At 27.1% G+C, this 18,945-nt stretch overlaps 2 protein-coding genes across 3 annotated transcripts; one reads left to right on the forward strand and one right to left on the reverse strand.

The window, feature by feature from the left end:
- Nucleotides 1-2,283: 2,283 nt before the first annotated feature.
- On the reverse strand, nt 2,284-8,523 carry LOC101507608 (phytase). 2 transcript variants are annotated; one of them, XM_004500458.4, is made up of 12 exons: nt 8,318-8,523; nt 7,986-8,073; nt 7,482-7,775; nt 7,079-7,237; nt 6,384-6,524; nt 6,178-6,234; nt 5,455-5,593; nt 3,498-3,602; nt 3,189-3,385; nt 2,986-3,027; nt 2,752-2,875; nt 2,284-2,644 (listed from the first exon to the last, which is right to left on the reverse strand). In XM_004500458.4, exons 1-12 carry the CDS (start codon nt 8,428-8,430, stop codon nt 2,622-2,624), a joined length of 1,482 nt encoding a protein of 493 aa, XP_004500515.1. In that variant the 5' UTR covers nt 8,431-8,523; the 3' UTR covers nt 2,284-2,621. The 2 variants fall into 2 exon arrangements, with proteins under 2 accessions (XP_004500515.1, XP_004500514.1); XM_004500457.4 differs by having other exon boundaries at nt 2,284-2,875.
- A 5,579-nt stretch (nt 8,524-14,102) lies between these two features.
- On the forward strand, nt 14,103-14,483 carry LOC101498950 (LOB domain-containing protein 12-like). The gene has a single exon (XM_004500516.4). It carries the CDS (start codon nt 14,103-14,105, stop codon nt 14,481-14,483), a length of 381 nt encoding a protein of 126 aa, XP_004500573.1.
- The last annotated feature ends 4,462 nt before the right edge of the window (nt 14,484-18,945 follow it).

Consider the following 18,945-nt stretch of genomic DNA (forward strand, 5'->3'; position numbering starts at 1 on the left):
AAAAAGTATTAAAAAAGAAAAGGAATTTAATTGGATATATATATATTTTAAAGAATAATATTTCTATGTGTATTACTCATTTGTATTACTCAAAAACAAAATATTTCTTAAGAGAAAACAAACTCTTTTTTGAGAGCATAGAAAATAAACCCTTATTACTAAAAAAAAAAAACACAAGGATGCTCTTATCCCTTGAATCAATATAGACATTAGTGGCAACGATTAAAAATAATTTTTGGTAGGAGTAATAGGATTATTTGATAGTTTGGGGAAGGAATACAATATTATATATTGGAATAATAAAGATATTATTAATTCAATTCTTTTTAATGAATTTTATAACTAATTATTAAAATTGATTATTTAAAAATAAAACTCTGATAACACTATCACAACAACTTTGATGTCTACATAATGCTTGACATGCACAACATTTTAAGAATTTATTTTCATTTTGCAATCATTAGTTGTTGTCACTTGGCTGTAGAGTAAGACTCTAAATCCTGTCTATAAATACATATCTACTCACTATCAAAAACATTAATCATTATATTGACGACTTAATTCTGGTGGTGGCGTTTGATCCATTGCATGTTTTTAATTAGGAAAATCACACTTGATAGAGAATGAGATCTCTTCTTCATCTTTCCACATTTCCTTAATTGAAGAAATTCACTAGATCCTCAAGTATTTTTATAGCAATATGATTATTTTGTGAATTCCAATGTTGTCTTTTTTTCAGGTAGATTAGTATTATTACTTTAATTTGATTGTTTGATTTTAGGTATATGAATTGTTTTTTCCTTTTTAATATTTGTCATATGCTTATTATAATACTCGTTTAGTTGCTTACCTTCTTATCCGAAAAACCTTGTTAAATTAAATTTCAAAAATTGAGTCAAAAATAAAACTTAAATTTGGAGCAAAATTAAATTTTTGCAAAAGTCGAGGGACTATTTTAAAAATTTTAAGAGATTAATTAGCAAATTTTAAAAAATTTAGAGATCAGTTTGCAGAAGATAAAAAATATAAGAACTAATATGCAAAATTTGAAACATACAAGATCAAAGTAAATTTGGAAAAATTATAGGAACAATTTCATAATTCATATATTATAAAATAAAGAGAAAATTTAAAATTCTTAAATTTTAGATAATATTTAACACTTTCTAAATTTAATTTTGACAAAATAGATCATAAAATCTTTCATTTTAAACATTCTTCAAATTTATTATCCATACAAAATAATTTACATTCAAAAATTTGAATACTCTTAAAAAATTACATTTCCAAAAAAAGCCTCTCGTCAAAGACACTCTGAAAATTTGTTATCATCTATTAAAGAAAAGTGCCTATAAGTTATTTCCTCTTCCCATATTGCTCTTTCCCAGGAAGGAAAATAAAATTCTCAGAACTTTTTGTGGTCTTGTAAACCAAAGCATTATAAAAGAAACGTTAATTTTTAACCGGATATAAGAATGAATTTTTGTTCTACTTAATGTGTTTTAGCTTTCACTATTCCAATGATAAAAGTAGAGCGTGTTGCATATTGTTATTTGTTATCTGTAAAAGCGTGTGTTAACGGAGGACGCACAGTGTTAAGATTGAAGGGAGGTGTGTGTCACTTTAAGAGAGAAGAATGTAATTTTTCATCAACATTAGACTGGGACGGATTCTGTCTCCCTCCAATATAACAAAATAATTATTATATAATAAAAAAAATATTTTCTATAGAGAAATAATTATAATTTTTAATATTAAAAAAATACTAAATATATTGAATATATACATATTTATAAAATTTAAAAATAACAATAATATTACAAACAAGACAAATTTGATACTAATACGGGATGAATATCAACACCCCCAAACCCATCTCGACCCTCGAGTTTTAATATCGAAAAAATCTGTACCTACACCCAATAAAAGCGAATTTTCTCCGCCCTAATCATAATGGATTCGGATGGGTTGTGATAATTATCCCCCCAGAATCATTTGCTTCATTTTATAAATGACACATCATGACAAATGCATCTTACAAAAAAACTAAAATCAACCAGCTAATTCACACCCACGAAAATTGAAAACAGTTGATTAATAGAGTTAATACAAGATGACATTCATTTGATCAGTGTTGTTTTTACATCCAAACATGGCATTCAAATTTCTTCTCAGTTAGTTTGCTCACAAACCCAATAGTGTTCAATCCTTAACTACCCTTGCTTTACTTATATTAGTGATTCAGTAATGAATGTTTGATTCTTCTCAATATGGCAGTGATTTTTCTCATTAAATCATATTATCATTCTTCGTCATCATTTATCCAAAGATCACTGGTTCAGTATCTACTATTTAAAAAGAAAAAAGATCTGGAGTTCAGAGTACAAATGAAATGGCAAATGTGTGAAACATGAAACATCTATGGAATTAGTTGAGTACTAGGATTAACATTGTTAAGGAAAAAAAGGAAACTGCTATTTAGAACCCTACTTTCCATCTCCAAAACTCTCTGGTGTTATAAGTTATAGACAACAGACAAGGACGGCTCATACACCAAGCTTAAGATACTCAAGGCATTCTTGTACTGGCAGCCACAACGATGTAAAATTGGTTCCCTGCTAGAAGGAACCGGTGCTTATGCCTGAAAATTGTTAAGAAGTGTACCGCCAAGGAAAAAGAATGTGAGAATTGAACTCGGGCTTCTTTCCCAAAAAACAAACTAAAATTCATCTTTGGGGAACTTGTCACCTTTCCCTAGTGGAAAAAGCCACTGAAATATTTGGAATATCTTGCTGCCCGAGGGCTTCTGCTCTAGCTTTGCATTACAGACTGTATCGTAGTCATGCTTCCGATGAGGTGCAACTATTTTTTCCTGTGGAGAAAAATCGCAGAAATAAGAATAGTAGTAGAACAAAAACATCCTTACCAAATTAATCTTGCACATTGATCATTTTGTGCAATGGAGTGGGATTATATTGACACCTTGAATACTTCAAATGGACAGAAATCAGAACCATGACAACCCTGTAGCCAATAGCAAAACAAAACCATATTATAGATGGACATCAGCATAATATGGTTTTAAACAATCAGCAATGAAATTCTACAACCTCAGAACCACATTCATCTATTCAGATTAAAACCATTGGGGAAAAAATTAAGACAACATAAACAACAAAACTTACCGGCATTGGAATGGAGTGTTCATTGTGCAGCACTTGCACAAAGTGCTTGCTTCTAGCTTTGTCTGGCGTAGGACAACTATACAGGACCAGCATGTTGTTACCACCAAAAGGAGCCACAGTGCTACCCCGCCATTTTCTTTTCTGTGGAGGCTTTGGAGGGAGCTGCAAAGGTTTCTCCTTCTGAATATTGTCAAACTCTGTTAAAAGAGAACACTCGTAAATACATTCTATCACTCTACTACTACTCATTACAATAAAACCAAAATAAAGTTGATCAAATTTATTCAAGGAAAGACTATAAAGCCTCACCAGACCCTTCAAGAAATAAACCAAGCAGACATGAGAATGGGACTATAGTTTCAGCATGTGCAAACCGAAGTCTTGCTTTTTCATAGCTGCCAGGAGCATGCTTTTCTACAGAAGCAATCAAGAAAATGAAAAATGAACCAAATGTTAACATTACCACATATTCAAGAGATAGCCTCCAAAAGGAGATACAATCATTTGTGAAGTCATAATAATTCTATTTGCTAATTTTGCATTAACTAGGATTCCAACCCATAAACATTGACAAAGGTTGTAAGCATGTATGTATTTAAGCCAGATAAATTGAAACAATGAGAAGCAAATTATACACTAATTAAAATTTTAAGAATCAATACGATTGCCACACAGACTACAGGCGCTAAAAAAGTTCAGAGAATTTGAACACTGTTATTTAATTAAATGGCTGATATTACAAAATGCATAGTTGAAGAAATTATAGCTTTAACCATGTCTTTCTAAAGTTGACATATAAGGTTCTCATGGTATTTAGAAGAGGTATTATAGGCCAAAAAGGCAGTTAACGGTGTGGGTGGCTGAGGGAAGGAGGAGACGACAAACTTTTGGATGGCGCGGAGTTCAACTTGCAAGTACTAATGCTGGCTTATTGGGTGGAGGAAGAGTATTCGAACAAAGGGTAATCATTATTTGGTTTGCTTGTATTTGGTTGATATAGAAAGGAAAGAAATGCCATTGTGTTTGCAGGCATTTCAATTGCAAAAGATAGTGGAGGAGGTGAAACTGTGAAAGTATTATCGTGGAATTGGCTAACAGTGAAGTCTAAAGAATTTAACTACTCGATCTCCCAATGGTGTTTGAAGCTTTTAGGGTTGTTTCGAATTTAGTTTCAAGGCAGCGAGGAGTGTGGTTGTTGGGTTGTAATAGATTAATATATTGGATGTGGCCAGGAAAGTTTAATATGACTACGGCTAAGAGATGAACTGATTTGAATTCAGAAGACAGTGTGCTTCTGGTTGCAGTAAGGAATGGCTCCGGCTCTGTCACGGAGCCTGTCATGCAATCGCATGGTTCTGCCGCAAGTGTTGGTCACAGTATATTAGATAGGAAGAAGAGCAGTAACATGAAAAGGAAATATGAAGATACAAGAATGAGCGTGATGCTGTCGTGGGTGCTACTGCTGGTATGCAAAGCTGAGGTAACGCTGGCAGAGTTGTGAGACAGAACTTGTCACTAACTGGAGCAGCAACAAGAAAAGGGAGTTGGTATATGCTGATTTAAGCAAAACGGAAATGAAGTAGAAGTACATATATGGCAGGCTACGACACAGCGAGAGAAAAGGGAGCATTATGGTTCAGGAGGTTGGGAGACTGACACAGAGAGTAAAGGGGGCATAATGGTTCAGGAGGCTGGGACATTGTGAAACGAATGCAAATCCATTAGAAACTATTGTTGCAATGGTTCTAAAAGTGGATAGGAGTTGAGCCAGGGGGAACTATGCTATGTACCAGTGACACTGGACTGTATTGGTTGTGCTATTGTCTGTAACCTATTTTATTAATAAAAATCAGCTTTTCCAAAAACTAAAAGATGACCTATAAATAAAATAGTTCTCTCGGCAGCTAGCATATCAAAGCACCGCTTCAGAAAATGTTAAGAAGATTAAAATCAATAAGGTCTGTTTCGGAAAATGTCGAGAAGATTAAAATCAATATGGTCCATTTTCTTATTAAGTAGGAAACGTCTTAAAGTTGATCTAGAAACCTAACATGCATTTTTATAGCACTAACAAACAATCCTTATATAACAGTTTGATCAAACTAGAAAAGGCAGATAAATGTCACTAGTTGTCAGGCGTTATTTTGAACAAGACAACTAATATATGATTTTTCTTAAAAAACTAATCCATATATAAATATTAAAAGGTCCATTAAATTAAAGGATATGACATGCAAGAACCTCAATATTAAAAATGCTAAACTACCTTCTTTAGCCTTAATAGCTTGCTCCATGGATTGAACAACATCTTCAAGTAATGGCATCCCCATTCTATAATTTAGTGATTTACCATAACCCTTCAGAATATACACCTCCAAGTCATCTGTCCACTCCAGCAATGCAATCTATGTACACAAAATTTAGCATTTTATAAGCTCGTAGCATGCAATTGTATTGCCTATGTTGTTGATGGCGAATGGTGGAATATGGTGGAAGGCCAAAAGTCCGCCATATAAACAAGCCATGGTGGGCATTCCTTCACAAATTGCCGATGGCGGTTTCAAAAAATCCGCCATGCCATTACGCCATGGTGTCGCCATTTAACAACACTTTGCCAAAAAACTCAGTCATAAGCTCAACAAGGATCCCGATTATGTGTGTGAACTAAACTTGTTTTTTTTAATACAGTCAATAATACTAAATTTCTTGGCATTCAGCATGAAAAACGTCATATCCCTTTTACTACTTCAGTTTCTTTGCAGTCCAGTTAACAGTAATATTACCATTATGGAATTTTGATTTTATTGCAAGCTCAACATCATAGCAAGGAGTCAAAACATGGTTCTTTAATACAATAAGGTCAAAATTAAATGATTTCCAGACATCTTTTAAATTTTACTCTATTTAAAAATATTTACAGACAAGTAAAGAGGAAAGAGTCAGCCATTAGACCACATATCAGATCACAACATCATGACTACAAAAGTACCTCAGATGGGCTGAAAAGACTACACGCTTGATCAGTTATATCCAACAAGGATGCTTCCTGTGAAAAAATAACCACAAATTGGACAATTGGTAAGATAGAAAAGAAAAATAATCAATCTTCACGACGCTAGTAAATAATTATATGTGAATTTAAAAGAAGAATGCAGCAAAAATCAAAAGGAGCTGGGAATAAAGAATTGTCATCACCTGTTTACATAAGAACCAGAGAGATGATGTAACCTGCCTTGTAAAATTCAGCCCGTAACGCCCAACTAATGCAGATGTAATCTCATCCAAGATAGGTTCCTTAAGTTTATCAACTGCAGGTTCCTGCCTTTTCCTGAAATCCTGCTCTCGTAATCAAAGAAATTATAGACCCATAAAAAAGGTCAGGAAATAAATTACAGACAATACCTTTAAGAATACTGAAGAACACAAAATGTCCAATTTACATAAATAGAGCTAAAATATGTATCAATAAGTAGTTAAGTGCGTTCTCTTTAAACACAAAACAACTCTCACATTCAACCTATGAGGGACTTTACATTAGAAAAATATGGTAATTTCAATTAAATATGTTAATCTCCATAGCAACGGGGTATGGCGAGACAGAATTATAAGCATAATGCTCCTTCTAGCAAATTTATCACTTAAAGGAACACATAAACATGATCTTCCTGATTGGCCATTAAAAAATTATCTTCAATATTCGGCAAGCAGAAAAGGAGGTAGATGCAGCTTGGGTGATTATATAATATAATAATGTAAACAAAGCATATTTGCAAATAGTCATTAAAATATATGAAATTGGCTAATCTATGATAAATGTAACTGTGTCAGATACACATGAAACTTTTGCATTAAAAATCCTTCTGAGAAATCAATAATGGCTACAGCGTCACCTTGTAGTTATGACAACATTCATAAAATCTCAGCAAGGTGTCACTAGCACGATTTTCACTTGTAACAGCAAAAGCCCTGTGATTCCCAGGTCCAAGAGTTCCATTGCCACTGAAAAGACCCATTCCAAATGCCACAGCACTAGCTGATGCTCGGGGAACCTATTTGCCACGTAAGAGAGATGTATAAGTTTTTGAAATATCAAAAGGAAAATTCATCTCTTGATGTTGCAGTGACACTGCAACTAATCATGATGTCTTGGCATTTATTTATTAATTCAAAACAACGAGTGTATGTTTCCTAACTCTTCCGAAACTATTAGTGACAAACAGCTAAGTAACATCAAAGTAACCCGAAATTTCAAAATACCTAATGCACCTAGAAAAAAAATGAAGATAGATTTACCTGAGTTGCCTTTATTGGATATATGTCAGGATGGTAATCCTCATCAAACAAATTTGGAAACCTTTCTCTAATCCTTATTCCAAGATCATATAATTCTTCCTCTCCTCTTCTAATTAACTCACCACCCTTAAGCCTTCCACGCCAAGGAGATTTCCATCCATTTAGCCAAGAAGGAACTCTCTCCAAAGACAATTTTTGCTCTTTCACATCCCTTATAAGAACTTCCAGATGAGCCGACAAATTATCCAACTCTCTAATCCTTTTCTTTGTTGGAGAACGAGTTCCATGCCTTGCCTGGGAATGTAATAGCATTATCAATTATCATACTTTTCCGCTTCATCAACAGTTTAAAACTATCAACAATAACAAGTTGGACAATCTAGAAAAGATTAACCCTTCATTTCAACACAGTCATAACAACATAAAATATAAGAATTGTTGCGAAAGTAGAATATCTTTCATAATTTAATGAAATCATTATAATTAAACATTTGAGAAAATTACCACAAGATTTAAATGTATTGGAGTACATTCTTCAGGAATTTTAGAAGGAATAAAGTTGTTATCAGTAATGTCTTTGACAACACCGTACCTACGCAAAAAATTAACAAAAACCAATTTAATCAATCACAGCAAGGTTAAAAAAAAATTGATAACATCATATTATATTATAACAAGCTAAGCGAATTGCACAACAACTCACGCGCACACATACATGCAAAATTAGCATCAAAATGTTAAAAGTAATATCCGAAAAGAAACATTAATTTGTTGAATCAAAGATAAAGATGCAGAATAAAAAGAAAAGGAAGGATTTGGGTGGATTATTATGATACCTGGAGACAGTGGAGAGGTGTTTGCGAACATCAAAAGGTTCTTCAGCGTGTGAGAAGTGAAAAACTGAAAGGAATAATAATATTACAAGAACAAGACTCATTGTTTTCGTCATTCTCTCTAACACGATTGAAATTTGTGTATCTGCGGAACCGAATGCTAGATTATACTCTCATTTTATTTTATAAAAAGTGGAAAACCGACAGCAAAAAGAAAAAAGAAAAAGGGAAGTTAACTTAATGATGACGTCATTTAGTTAATGTCGATAATCATACTCTTTTATGGGCCGGTCGAGTAGAAAACCCAATTCCTGAAAATTTAAAAATTTAAAAATATAGGATGGTAAGTGCAATTTTTTAAACTTCAGGGTGTTAATGCCTTTTAAGTTTTAACCATATTCTTACTTTAGACTATCACATTAAAGTTTATCCATAAGTTTTATGTGTGTAAGTTTCATATATTCCGAAAATCTTACCTTCCAACACGTTTTCATTTCGATGGTTCTTATCTAAATATAGAGTCCCGCAACTTTGTCTTCCAAACATCTTTTATAAATTACTAAATACTAAGTGCTTTTTAAATATTTAAACAGAGAAATTTTATATTATGTGTTGAAAATTATGGTTTTCAAACTATTTTTAAGAAAATAAAATTTGTGTATTCAATTTTTTAGTGTTAAAATGGGGTTTTAATCGGAATAAGAATATTTTTTGCTTAGAAACAATTGTAAAATTTAAAAATAGATAAATTTTAGTTTTTGAAATTTATTTTGCAACTTGTTTTAAAAATCTGTTTTTGGGAAGAGAATAAGAAGAAAAAAAATGTGTTTGGCATTTTAATTTTGAAAAATGTTTTAAAGACTAAAAAATATAAAAGAAAAGTTTATTTGATAATCCAATTTTTGAAAACCACTTTAAGAAGGGAATTGAAAAATCTATTTGGTAGTTTCATTTTTAATAATAATAATAACAGTATCAAATATTTTCTTAATTTATAAAATATATAGTGTAATAAATAGAGCATAATGGAGGCAATTTTTTTTACGTTGCAATTGCATCTTATAAAACTAATATTTAAAATATTTAAAAATAATTATTAAATACTTAATTTTAATTGATTGTGGATGTAAAATAAATTTACACTGATAATCCACACCCTATGTTCTCTAATAAATATAAAACTTTATCAATAAATTTTGGTTTAATTGTTAAAGAATTTACTCATAATACAAAGGCGCGAGTTTAAATCGATGTGAGGAAGTAGTTAGTAGATAATATTTAAATGTGAAAAATAAAAACCACAAATTACACATAGACTGCAAAATATATTTAACACCATTTTACATACAATCCATTAAAATTAATACGATAATTTTTAGTGTTTATGTAAGATTATGATTATATCGTTGTTATTTGTTAGTTGAATTAAATTTTATAAATTATTTTATAATATTTTATTCAATGATTATTCGTACATATTTGTAATAAAAGTGAATTAATGATAAAAATTAGTTCAATAGTCTAAATATTTTTAAGTATGAATGATTAATCATCAACACCAAAATAATAAATGAATTATTTTTTGACAAATAAATGATACTTATTTAAAATTTTAAATTAATTGAACTAATCAAAAGTATAATTAAACCTTAATAATTATATGAAATATGCTTGAATAAATTAACAATTAATTTTATTAATTTAAATATAATTTGATTTATAAATTATTATTTTCAAATATTTATAAATTAAAAAGAATACAAACATAATTAGAAAAACCTATTACTAGTGTTTATAGAAAATAAATAAACAAAAGAACAAACATTACTCCCTCGCATTCTCAATTTATTTTTCTTCACAAATTCTTCATTTTCTTTCAACACATTGGCACCTAAGACAAAAAGAAAATGTAGATGAGTGGTCTCCTTAAGTGTACGGCCCAATGAACAAAAAAGAAGTAATCACATTAAATAATCACAACACTGTCGTTAATGAAAATAAGTGTTTCTCCTGGATTTTGTTTTTCAAAATCAAAATCAAAATCAAAATCACAATTAAAAAAGCAAAATATCTATAAGCTATTCTAAATTTTTAGATTTAAAAACAATAAAATTCAAAATAGTTTTAAAAACACTTTTCAGAAACAAGTTTTCCAAACAGAATTTTTTTTTAAAATTTTGAAAATTTAAAAATAGTTTGGTTTAATTGTAATTTTAGTCCCTCTATTATTACTCATTCGCGAAAATAGTCCCTCTATTTTAAAAGTCAACAGTTTTATTTCATTTATTATATTTTTTTAATTAAAAAATACATAATTGATATATTTTTAATGACGTGACATATAATTTTATGATATAGAATTGTCTAGATGTATTTATTATTCATATGTTATTAATTAAATTAAAAAAAAAAAATATTTCGAAGTTGAAAGCTAAATTTTTACTGTATTTTATTTTAATTTTATGATTTTAATTATTTTACATTATCGTATGATATATCATATTATTTAAAATATCTTACACTATTATTTTTTAATTAAAAAATCAAAATTATGAACTAGAATTATTGATTTTTAAATTAAAAGAACTAATTTTATAAATCAACAAAAATAAAAGAATTAAAATTACAATTAAATGAGATCATTTTTAAAAAGTAAATCAAACTTTTAAATCAGGTAATCCAGCTTAACCTAAATAGCACCGATACATGTTTTTGGAAAAACTGTCCATGTGAATGGCAACGACGTGGTGTGCACATAGACATACCACATATGCATTTTAACATCCAGTTCACGTCTTTCAACCTAAAACTGACAAATATACTAAAATCGCTAACATATTACAAATTAGAAGACACCTTTGTCTATTAAAAATTATAAATTTTTAATTTTTATTCAAACTATATCAACAATCACAATTATAAATAATTATAAAGTGTTAATGATGTAAAAGATTTATACTGTAAATACATTATAATTAAATTCTTACAATTATTATTTTAGAAACCAATTTGACATTCATATATTTTATTTTTTCCACTAATTACTCCTTTATTACAATTAAAACATTACAATATCTATCGATTAGACTTTCATCATGTAACAAATTAAAGTTTAATTTTAGAATGAAATATATATTTATATTTAGTGTGTGATGGTGTCTCAGAATGAATTGTTTCCCATGAAAAACATGGAAAATCAAAAGGATAAATGTAACTTTTTAAAATAGTAATAAAACTTATGAGCATAGAGCATTTTATCACTAGATATAAGTTTCCTATGTGAAAAAACTTTTGTTCCAAAATATAATCACTTTAAAAAAAAATTAGAAGAAGAAAAGTTAAAAATGAAAAAATGCCATATTTGGTTAATTTTAAACGCAAACTAAAAAAAATAAAAACTCGATCTCACCTTTGGATTGATTTTTAATCAGCAAAATAGAAGAAAAAAATACCTATCTTTCTTATGGATTTAAAAGACACGTTAAAAATATTTTATGTTGATATTGTCGTATCACCTTATATTTTGTACAGACTTATAGTTATTTTGAAATGAAAATAAAGACATTAGAAAAATGATAATATATATTTTATTGAATAATAATGTAAAAATTGATTTACGGTTAGTAGATATCTATTGAATTTCAATTCTTATTCTATCCATTTTTCTAACAGATTTCTTATTCTTTCCATAAATCACTCTTAAAATATTTTACATAAAATAAAAATAGATCAAAAGTTAAAGTGACTAGAAAAATAGAAACAACTAGGTGCATTCTCCAGAAAAGAAATTGTACAGCGTGTTAAAGAAAACCATCGAAACCAAGAAAAGGATCGATTATAGCAACTTAAATAAATAAATAAAAATCAGTAACTTAAAAAAAGACAGATCACAAAAAAATCAGCAAAAAATTTATTAAATAGTATTTTTTATCCTTTAATTTAATTTCAGTTAATATTTTAATTTTTTTTATTTAAAGTGACAATTTGTTCTTTTGTGCTTTAAAATGTTAACAATTTTTTAAAATTTTTTTACAAAAATTTATCAAAATTTTTAAACAAAACTCATAAAATTAATTATTATATTTAATATAATACAAATTTCATCAAATTCATAGTTTAAATATTTAAATAAACTCATATTTTCTTTCTTTATTTGATGAGTTTGATATTATTGGAGATTAAAATATGAATTTATTTTAATATTTAAATTATGCATTTAATGAAATTTACATTATATTGAAGATGATAATTAATTCTATGAGTTTTATTTAAAAATTTGGTGAATTTTTGTAAAAAAACAAAAGATAACATTGTTGACATTTTAAAATATAAAAGATCAAATTGTTACTTAAAATTAAAATAAATGATTAAAAAAATTAAAAATTAAAATATTAACTAAAATTAAATTAAAAGATAATCTTTATAATAAAAAATATATATTATGTCAATATTAATACAACATTTGTCTACGAACGAATTGGACACTCGAGTCCATTGGATCCTCTTGAAATTTTGCAATAACCATTAACGAGTCTTATGTCAATATAGGTAAGTTGTTTTGTATTTCTTTTTAATTTTAACTAAAACACTTATAATTTAGAAATTTGGAATTTAATTCATCAATTTCACAAGTTTAGGAATTTTTTTATACATTCCAAATTTTGCTTTAATCCTGTTTGTTCTATATATTAAGGTATTTTTTTTTAAAAAAAAAAAGATGCTAAATACAATATAAATACATAAAAAGTTTAAATATAAATTTGATTTCATATTTTTGATGGTTTATGATATTTTTATTTTATTTTAACTAAAACACTTATGATTTATAAATTTGGAATATTGATTCATCAATTTCACAAATTTTGGATTTTTTTTCCCACATTCCAACTTTTGTCATGGACTTAGGCTCTGCTGGCTTTAATTCTTTTTGTGCTATATATCAAGGTATTTAAAAAAAATGCTGAATACAATATAAATACATAAAAAGTTTAAATATAAATTTGATTTCATATTTTTGTTGGTTTATGATTTTGATCCTCCATTTTTAAATCTAAAAGAATGGCCCTCAATTTTAAAAATAAAAACAATGAAAAATATCCCATCACTAAATTTCAATTTACTTTTGTTAATATGTTATATGTCTTGTTGTAAAATGATTTGACACATTAGGTAACGGGTGAATTCATAATTTTTCTAGAAATCAGATTATTTGTGGTTTATATTTTTCATTTAAGTTTTATATTTCTAACCAATAATTTAATGATATGACAAATAAAATAATAATATTTAATTTATGCATTGTCATACGTATACTGTGTGACTCATCAGTTATTTTTTTCTTCTAAACTTGTCAGCTCATTTGACAAAAATTTCTGAAATTCTAAAATTGAGATCTATAACTTTGAATTTAGAAGATGAGTGACTAAACTAAAAAAATCAATCAAAAGTATAAAATCAAACAGTTGAATTTAAACGGTTACTGAACTTCAGTTAAAAAAAATTATAAATTTAAATTATAATTAAAATAATTTTTTATCAAATATTACTTGTCCAACTCTTATCATACCTTCAAATTGCTAAAGATTGTGAAACTAAAGATTAAAAAAATCTAAATTATTTAAATAAAAATAAATATCTTTAGAATTCGAGTATATTCTATTTGATATTATAAATAGGGAGATTATTTGTCTCTGATTTTACAACCCCAATTCCACTTCTCAGCATTCCATAAAACAAACTTCCCCTGTTTTCTTCTCTTTCAGCAATTTCCTCTGTTTTCCATAATCAAATGGGTGGTAACACAAATTCACCTTGTGCTTCATGCAAGTTACTTAGACGGCGTTGCACTAAGGATTGTATCTTTGCTCCTTATTTCCCTTCACATGATCCTCACAAGTTTGCAATTGTTCACAAGGTTTTTGGTGCCAGCAATGTTAGCAAAATGCTGCAGGAACTACCTTGTGACCAAAGAGAAGATGCAGTAAGCAGTTTAGTGTATGAAGCACATGCAAGAATGAGGGACCCAGTTTATGGTTGTGTCGGTGCCATATCCTATCTTCAAAACCAAGTTTCTGAGCTTCAAATGCAGCTTGCAGTAGCTCAAGCAGAGATGCTATGCATCCAGATGGAACATGAATATGATTCTCTCTCAAGAGAGACTATTTTTTGATATCACGTGGTTTCTTTTCTTCAATGAAAATTCAAAATTGTTCACATGCTTTTGTTTTCCATATTAAGGTCAACTCTGCCACGTGATGTGATTAAATTAATTATTAAGATGCTTCAACATTAATGTTTTCACATTCCGATTAATTGGTTTTGTTACGAATGAGTAATCACATTTTATTAGTGTTCTTCTCTCCTTCATCTCAACTCAAGTGCTAAGAAAAGAAAAAGAGATCATAACTCCTTACTTTGTATGTAGAGGTTACTTATGTTATATTAATAGAAGAGTTTTTTTTTCCCTCTAAGGCTAAAATTAATTATGTGATTGTGAGAAAATAAAAAATGTACTGTGAGAATATGTTAAAGGGATTTTAGCAAAGTTTGAGAATCGTTTATTATTATAACACTTCTTTGAGTGTATATTATAGAAAATTGAACTCTCGCATTGAGAAAAACTATGTTAAAAAGAGTAAGGTAATTATGGAGTGATTTGGATCAATTTTAGAGAAAAAATCATCTGATCAAAAGATTAAAACAACGTTGTTATATTGAATCATTTTAAATTCATCAAATTTATAACAAATAATTTATTAATACTGAATTAGAAAGTCATAGTAAATTAATAGGTTTGATAATAATAATAATAATAATAATAATAATAATAATAATAATAATAATAATAATAATAATAATAATAATAATAATAATAATAATAATAATAATAATAGATTATGTCTCATAGAAACAAATCGATTATGTTATAACATATAAAATAAAAAATAGAATAAATTAAATCAAATAGTATTATTAAAAAACCAACAAATAATAGATTAATACAAGTTACATATTAATAAAGAAATTAATAAATATCGAAACTTATATATATAATTTGATTTGTTTTATTTTTAAAAAAATAAAAATAAAATTGATATTTGTAGAATTAGATTTGATTTGTTTCGTTTTCTAAAAATAAATGTAAAATTGATATCTGTTTGAGCGATTTAAAAAAAAAATCAAATATATTTATTAATTTTCAATATTATGCAATTTTTTATTTAATTTATAGTTTTTATTTTGATAAATATAAATTTTAACACCTATAATAAGGAGTGTCGTCCTTCATTATATGAATTAGTTTTTTAAAAATAAATTTGTCATAATTATTTGCTTCTTTGGAATTAGGGCATGATGTTTCAATTTTTTTTATTCTTCACTTAGATATTTTCCTGTTTCTTCCACAAATGTTGCTTACAGTCTTACAGACTACAATCTTCCAATCTAATATATCTAATATATATCTACAAAAGTAAGATACAATGGAATTACCCACTAATATTTTTAACTTTATTGCCACATAATCAATATGAAGCACATAATTCAATTTGTCATGTACTCCACTATCAATTAAAATTATAAAGTACTCTATTCTATTATATTTATTTAAAAAATGGATTACAACTTTTCCATACTAGCAATAAAAGTATAAAAATAAATATGCCCTCTCTCATCAACTCACAAGTGCGGTTTCTGTGCCTTACATTTTACTTTTTGTATTTCTTATGGCATAACTTGTGTCAAGCTTAGTGAATTGAATTTATTTAACTTTTTTAAATAAAAAAAATTAACATTGACAAGAGAAATAACAACTACTTAGTTAAATTAGTGTTTTGTTATACACGAGATAAACTTTTTTCTGTTCCATTAACTCATAAATCGGACAAATATATTTTTATTAAAAAAATAGTTAAATTGATACTTTTAATGACGACAATATAAAAAATATAAAAATTATAATATACTATAGTGTGTGTTTTCAACTTTAATTTTTTACATTTAAAAATAATAATAATACAGAAGTCGTTGAAGCAATTAAATTTAATATTTTTAAATTATCATTTATTATAAAAATCATATATAGAATATTAGTGTTTTTTTTAATATTATCAATATAAAAATAAGAATAATTATATTACACTAACTATAAATTTTCACACATCAATATTTTGATATTGTTTATATAAAAACGAATCACTAAAAAAACAATTAGAGCATACAATTTATATACACTAGACAAATATTTGTTTAATCAATTTGTCATTCTTCAATTTGTTTAATTTAATATTTTTTTAATATCTTCTATATAAAAATGAAAATAATTATAATTTATCATTAAAATCATACTCAGAATAAATATTTGTAATTAAATAATCAGTTAATTTTTTAATATAATAAACACGAAAATGACAATCATTAAAATACAATAAACTATAGTTTTTTTTACAATTTAATTTCTTCACGCTGGTTGTTATGAGATATTTATTATTAATCAATTAGTTAAATTTAATATTTTTATATATTTAAAATTAAAATGCAAATAATTATAATATAGTAATAATTATTTATTATAACACTATACACAAAACAAATATTTGTCACTAAATATATCATTATTATTAATATTTTTTTAAGACACTCGACATAAAATTGAGAACAGTTATAGTACGTTAACTATAATTTTTCTTACATAAATCTTTTTACATTCTTTTTATGAAAATGAGTCATTAAAGAATCAATTGTAAATATAATTCATACATGTGACAAATGATACATAAAAAATAATTATCACTAATAAATATAACAAAAACACATAAAAAAACAAAAAATTATTATCATTTTATATCTTTAAAAGAAAATAGAATAATTAAAATAGATTAATTACAATTTATTATTAATACTATAAATAAAATAAATATTTATCATTAATAAATTATCTAAAATTAATATCTTTTATACATCATTTATATATAAAAGTAAAACAGTTATAATACACTAAGCATACAATATTACATATGGGACAGATATTGTACTAAGTTGGAGCCTCGCACGGGTCTCTTAGAGCATCTACAGCGGTGAACTCAATATGGGTTCTTTAGATGGGGTCCACTGTGCCACATCATCTTGAAGCAATTCATTCATTTTCTACTTCAACGGTGAACTCAACATGACTCAAGTTTTACTATGCCACATCACCCTAAATCAATTCATTCATTTTTTATGGTTTAACTTTTAAAAAATCATATTATATTTCATTACTTTAATTTATACATTAATATTTAATTTTATTATAACTTAAAATATTAATTTAAATGGAAAAATAAATAAAAAAGTACATTAATAAAAACTTTAATAAACTTATGTAACAAAAATTGTGAAGAAAAAATATGAGTAACAAATTATTTTTATTAATGAGCTAACAATCGTAATTAAAGGAGAAAAACAGGGCTAACGGTGGTATAATAACTAAAAAAAAGCTAATGGTTACAAAATTATTATTATTTAATAAATTAAAAAGAAGTTAACGACTATAAATTAATAAAAAATGATAAATTTATTATTATTAATAAATTAATAAAATGTAGTGGTTATAATTATATTATTATTAAATTGTGAAAGTAGATAGAAAAAAAAAATAACTTCTCTGAAGCACCGTTCCTTCTTGACAGTACCGTGATGACACCTTGGCACAACTCCAACGGTGAACCCACAAAAAACTGGAAGTTAAGTAATTACACGCTGGCGGACGAACTCATTTTCACTCCCGTTGTAGATGCTCTTACTATTCATAATATAAAATTAAAGTCAAACTAAATAAGCATGAGGCTTTAGTCTTTTAAATAGGATTTACTACTTCTAGCTGGTTCACGTGGGGAGGGGCTGTACAAGAAAATAAAGTGTTCGTTTTTGAAATGTGCACATCATTGTATATACATGATCTCTGTAATCCATAATTTTTGTAGATTCACTCAACACTTTATTTATTTTTTTTGATTTTTTTTTTATCATATCAACAATAGATCATATCCTTATTTTTTTTCTCTTTTAATGTGTAATTGAAATATTTGAGTATTTATAAATAATTTTTTTCAAAGAAATATTTACAAGTATTTTTGAGTCACTTGTTAAGATACTAAGTTGGAGTTTAATCTTAGAAGTTGTACATTCAACTTCTTAAAATATTAAATTATAATGTTTTCTACACAATATTTGTCTTTTTTTTCTTCTTCTTAATTCCTTAACAAAGACTCTTAGTGCACTTGTACGTAAGTATTCGAGACTAGACCAAACTTAATCCAACTTCTTACCCTGTCCAAAAGAGTAACTCATCTAAGGCAGTTAGGATTTTCACCCCAAGAGCCAAACCTTGCTGTTATGACATCAAAACGACATTCCGCTAAATCCGACAATAATGACTATTCATTTCATATGTCCTCTCTAGACTCACTTATATAAAATTGCTCCCAACAATTGAGAAGATACACATTCTTTTCTCACCAATTATTATTATTATTATTATTATTATTATTATTATTATTATTATTATTATTATTATCACTAACGAATCCTCATTGTTAATTCTAACCCTGCTTTTAAACAATGTTTAAAAAGAATTAGTTACTATTTACCCG

The sequence above is a fragment of the Cicer arietinum genome, chromosome 5 (genome assembly GCF_000331145.2).
Source record: "Cicer arietinum cultivar CDC Frontier isolate Library 1 chromosome 5, Cicar.CDCFrontier_v2.0, whole genome shotgun sequence".
NCBI lineage: Eukaryota > Viridiplantae > Streptophyta > Magnoliopsida > Fabales > Fabaceae > Cicer > Cicer arietinum.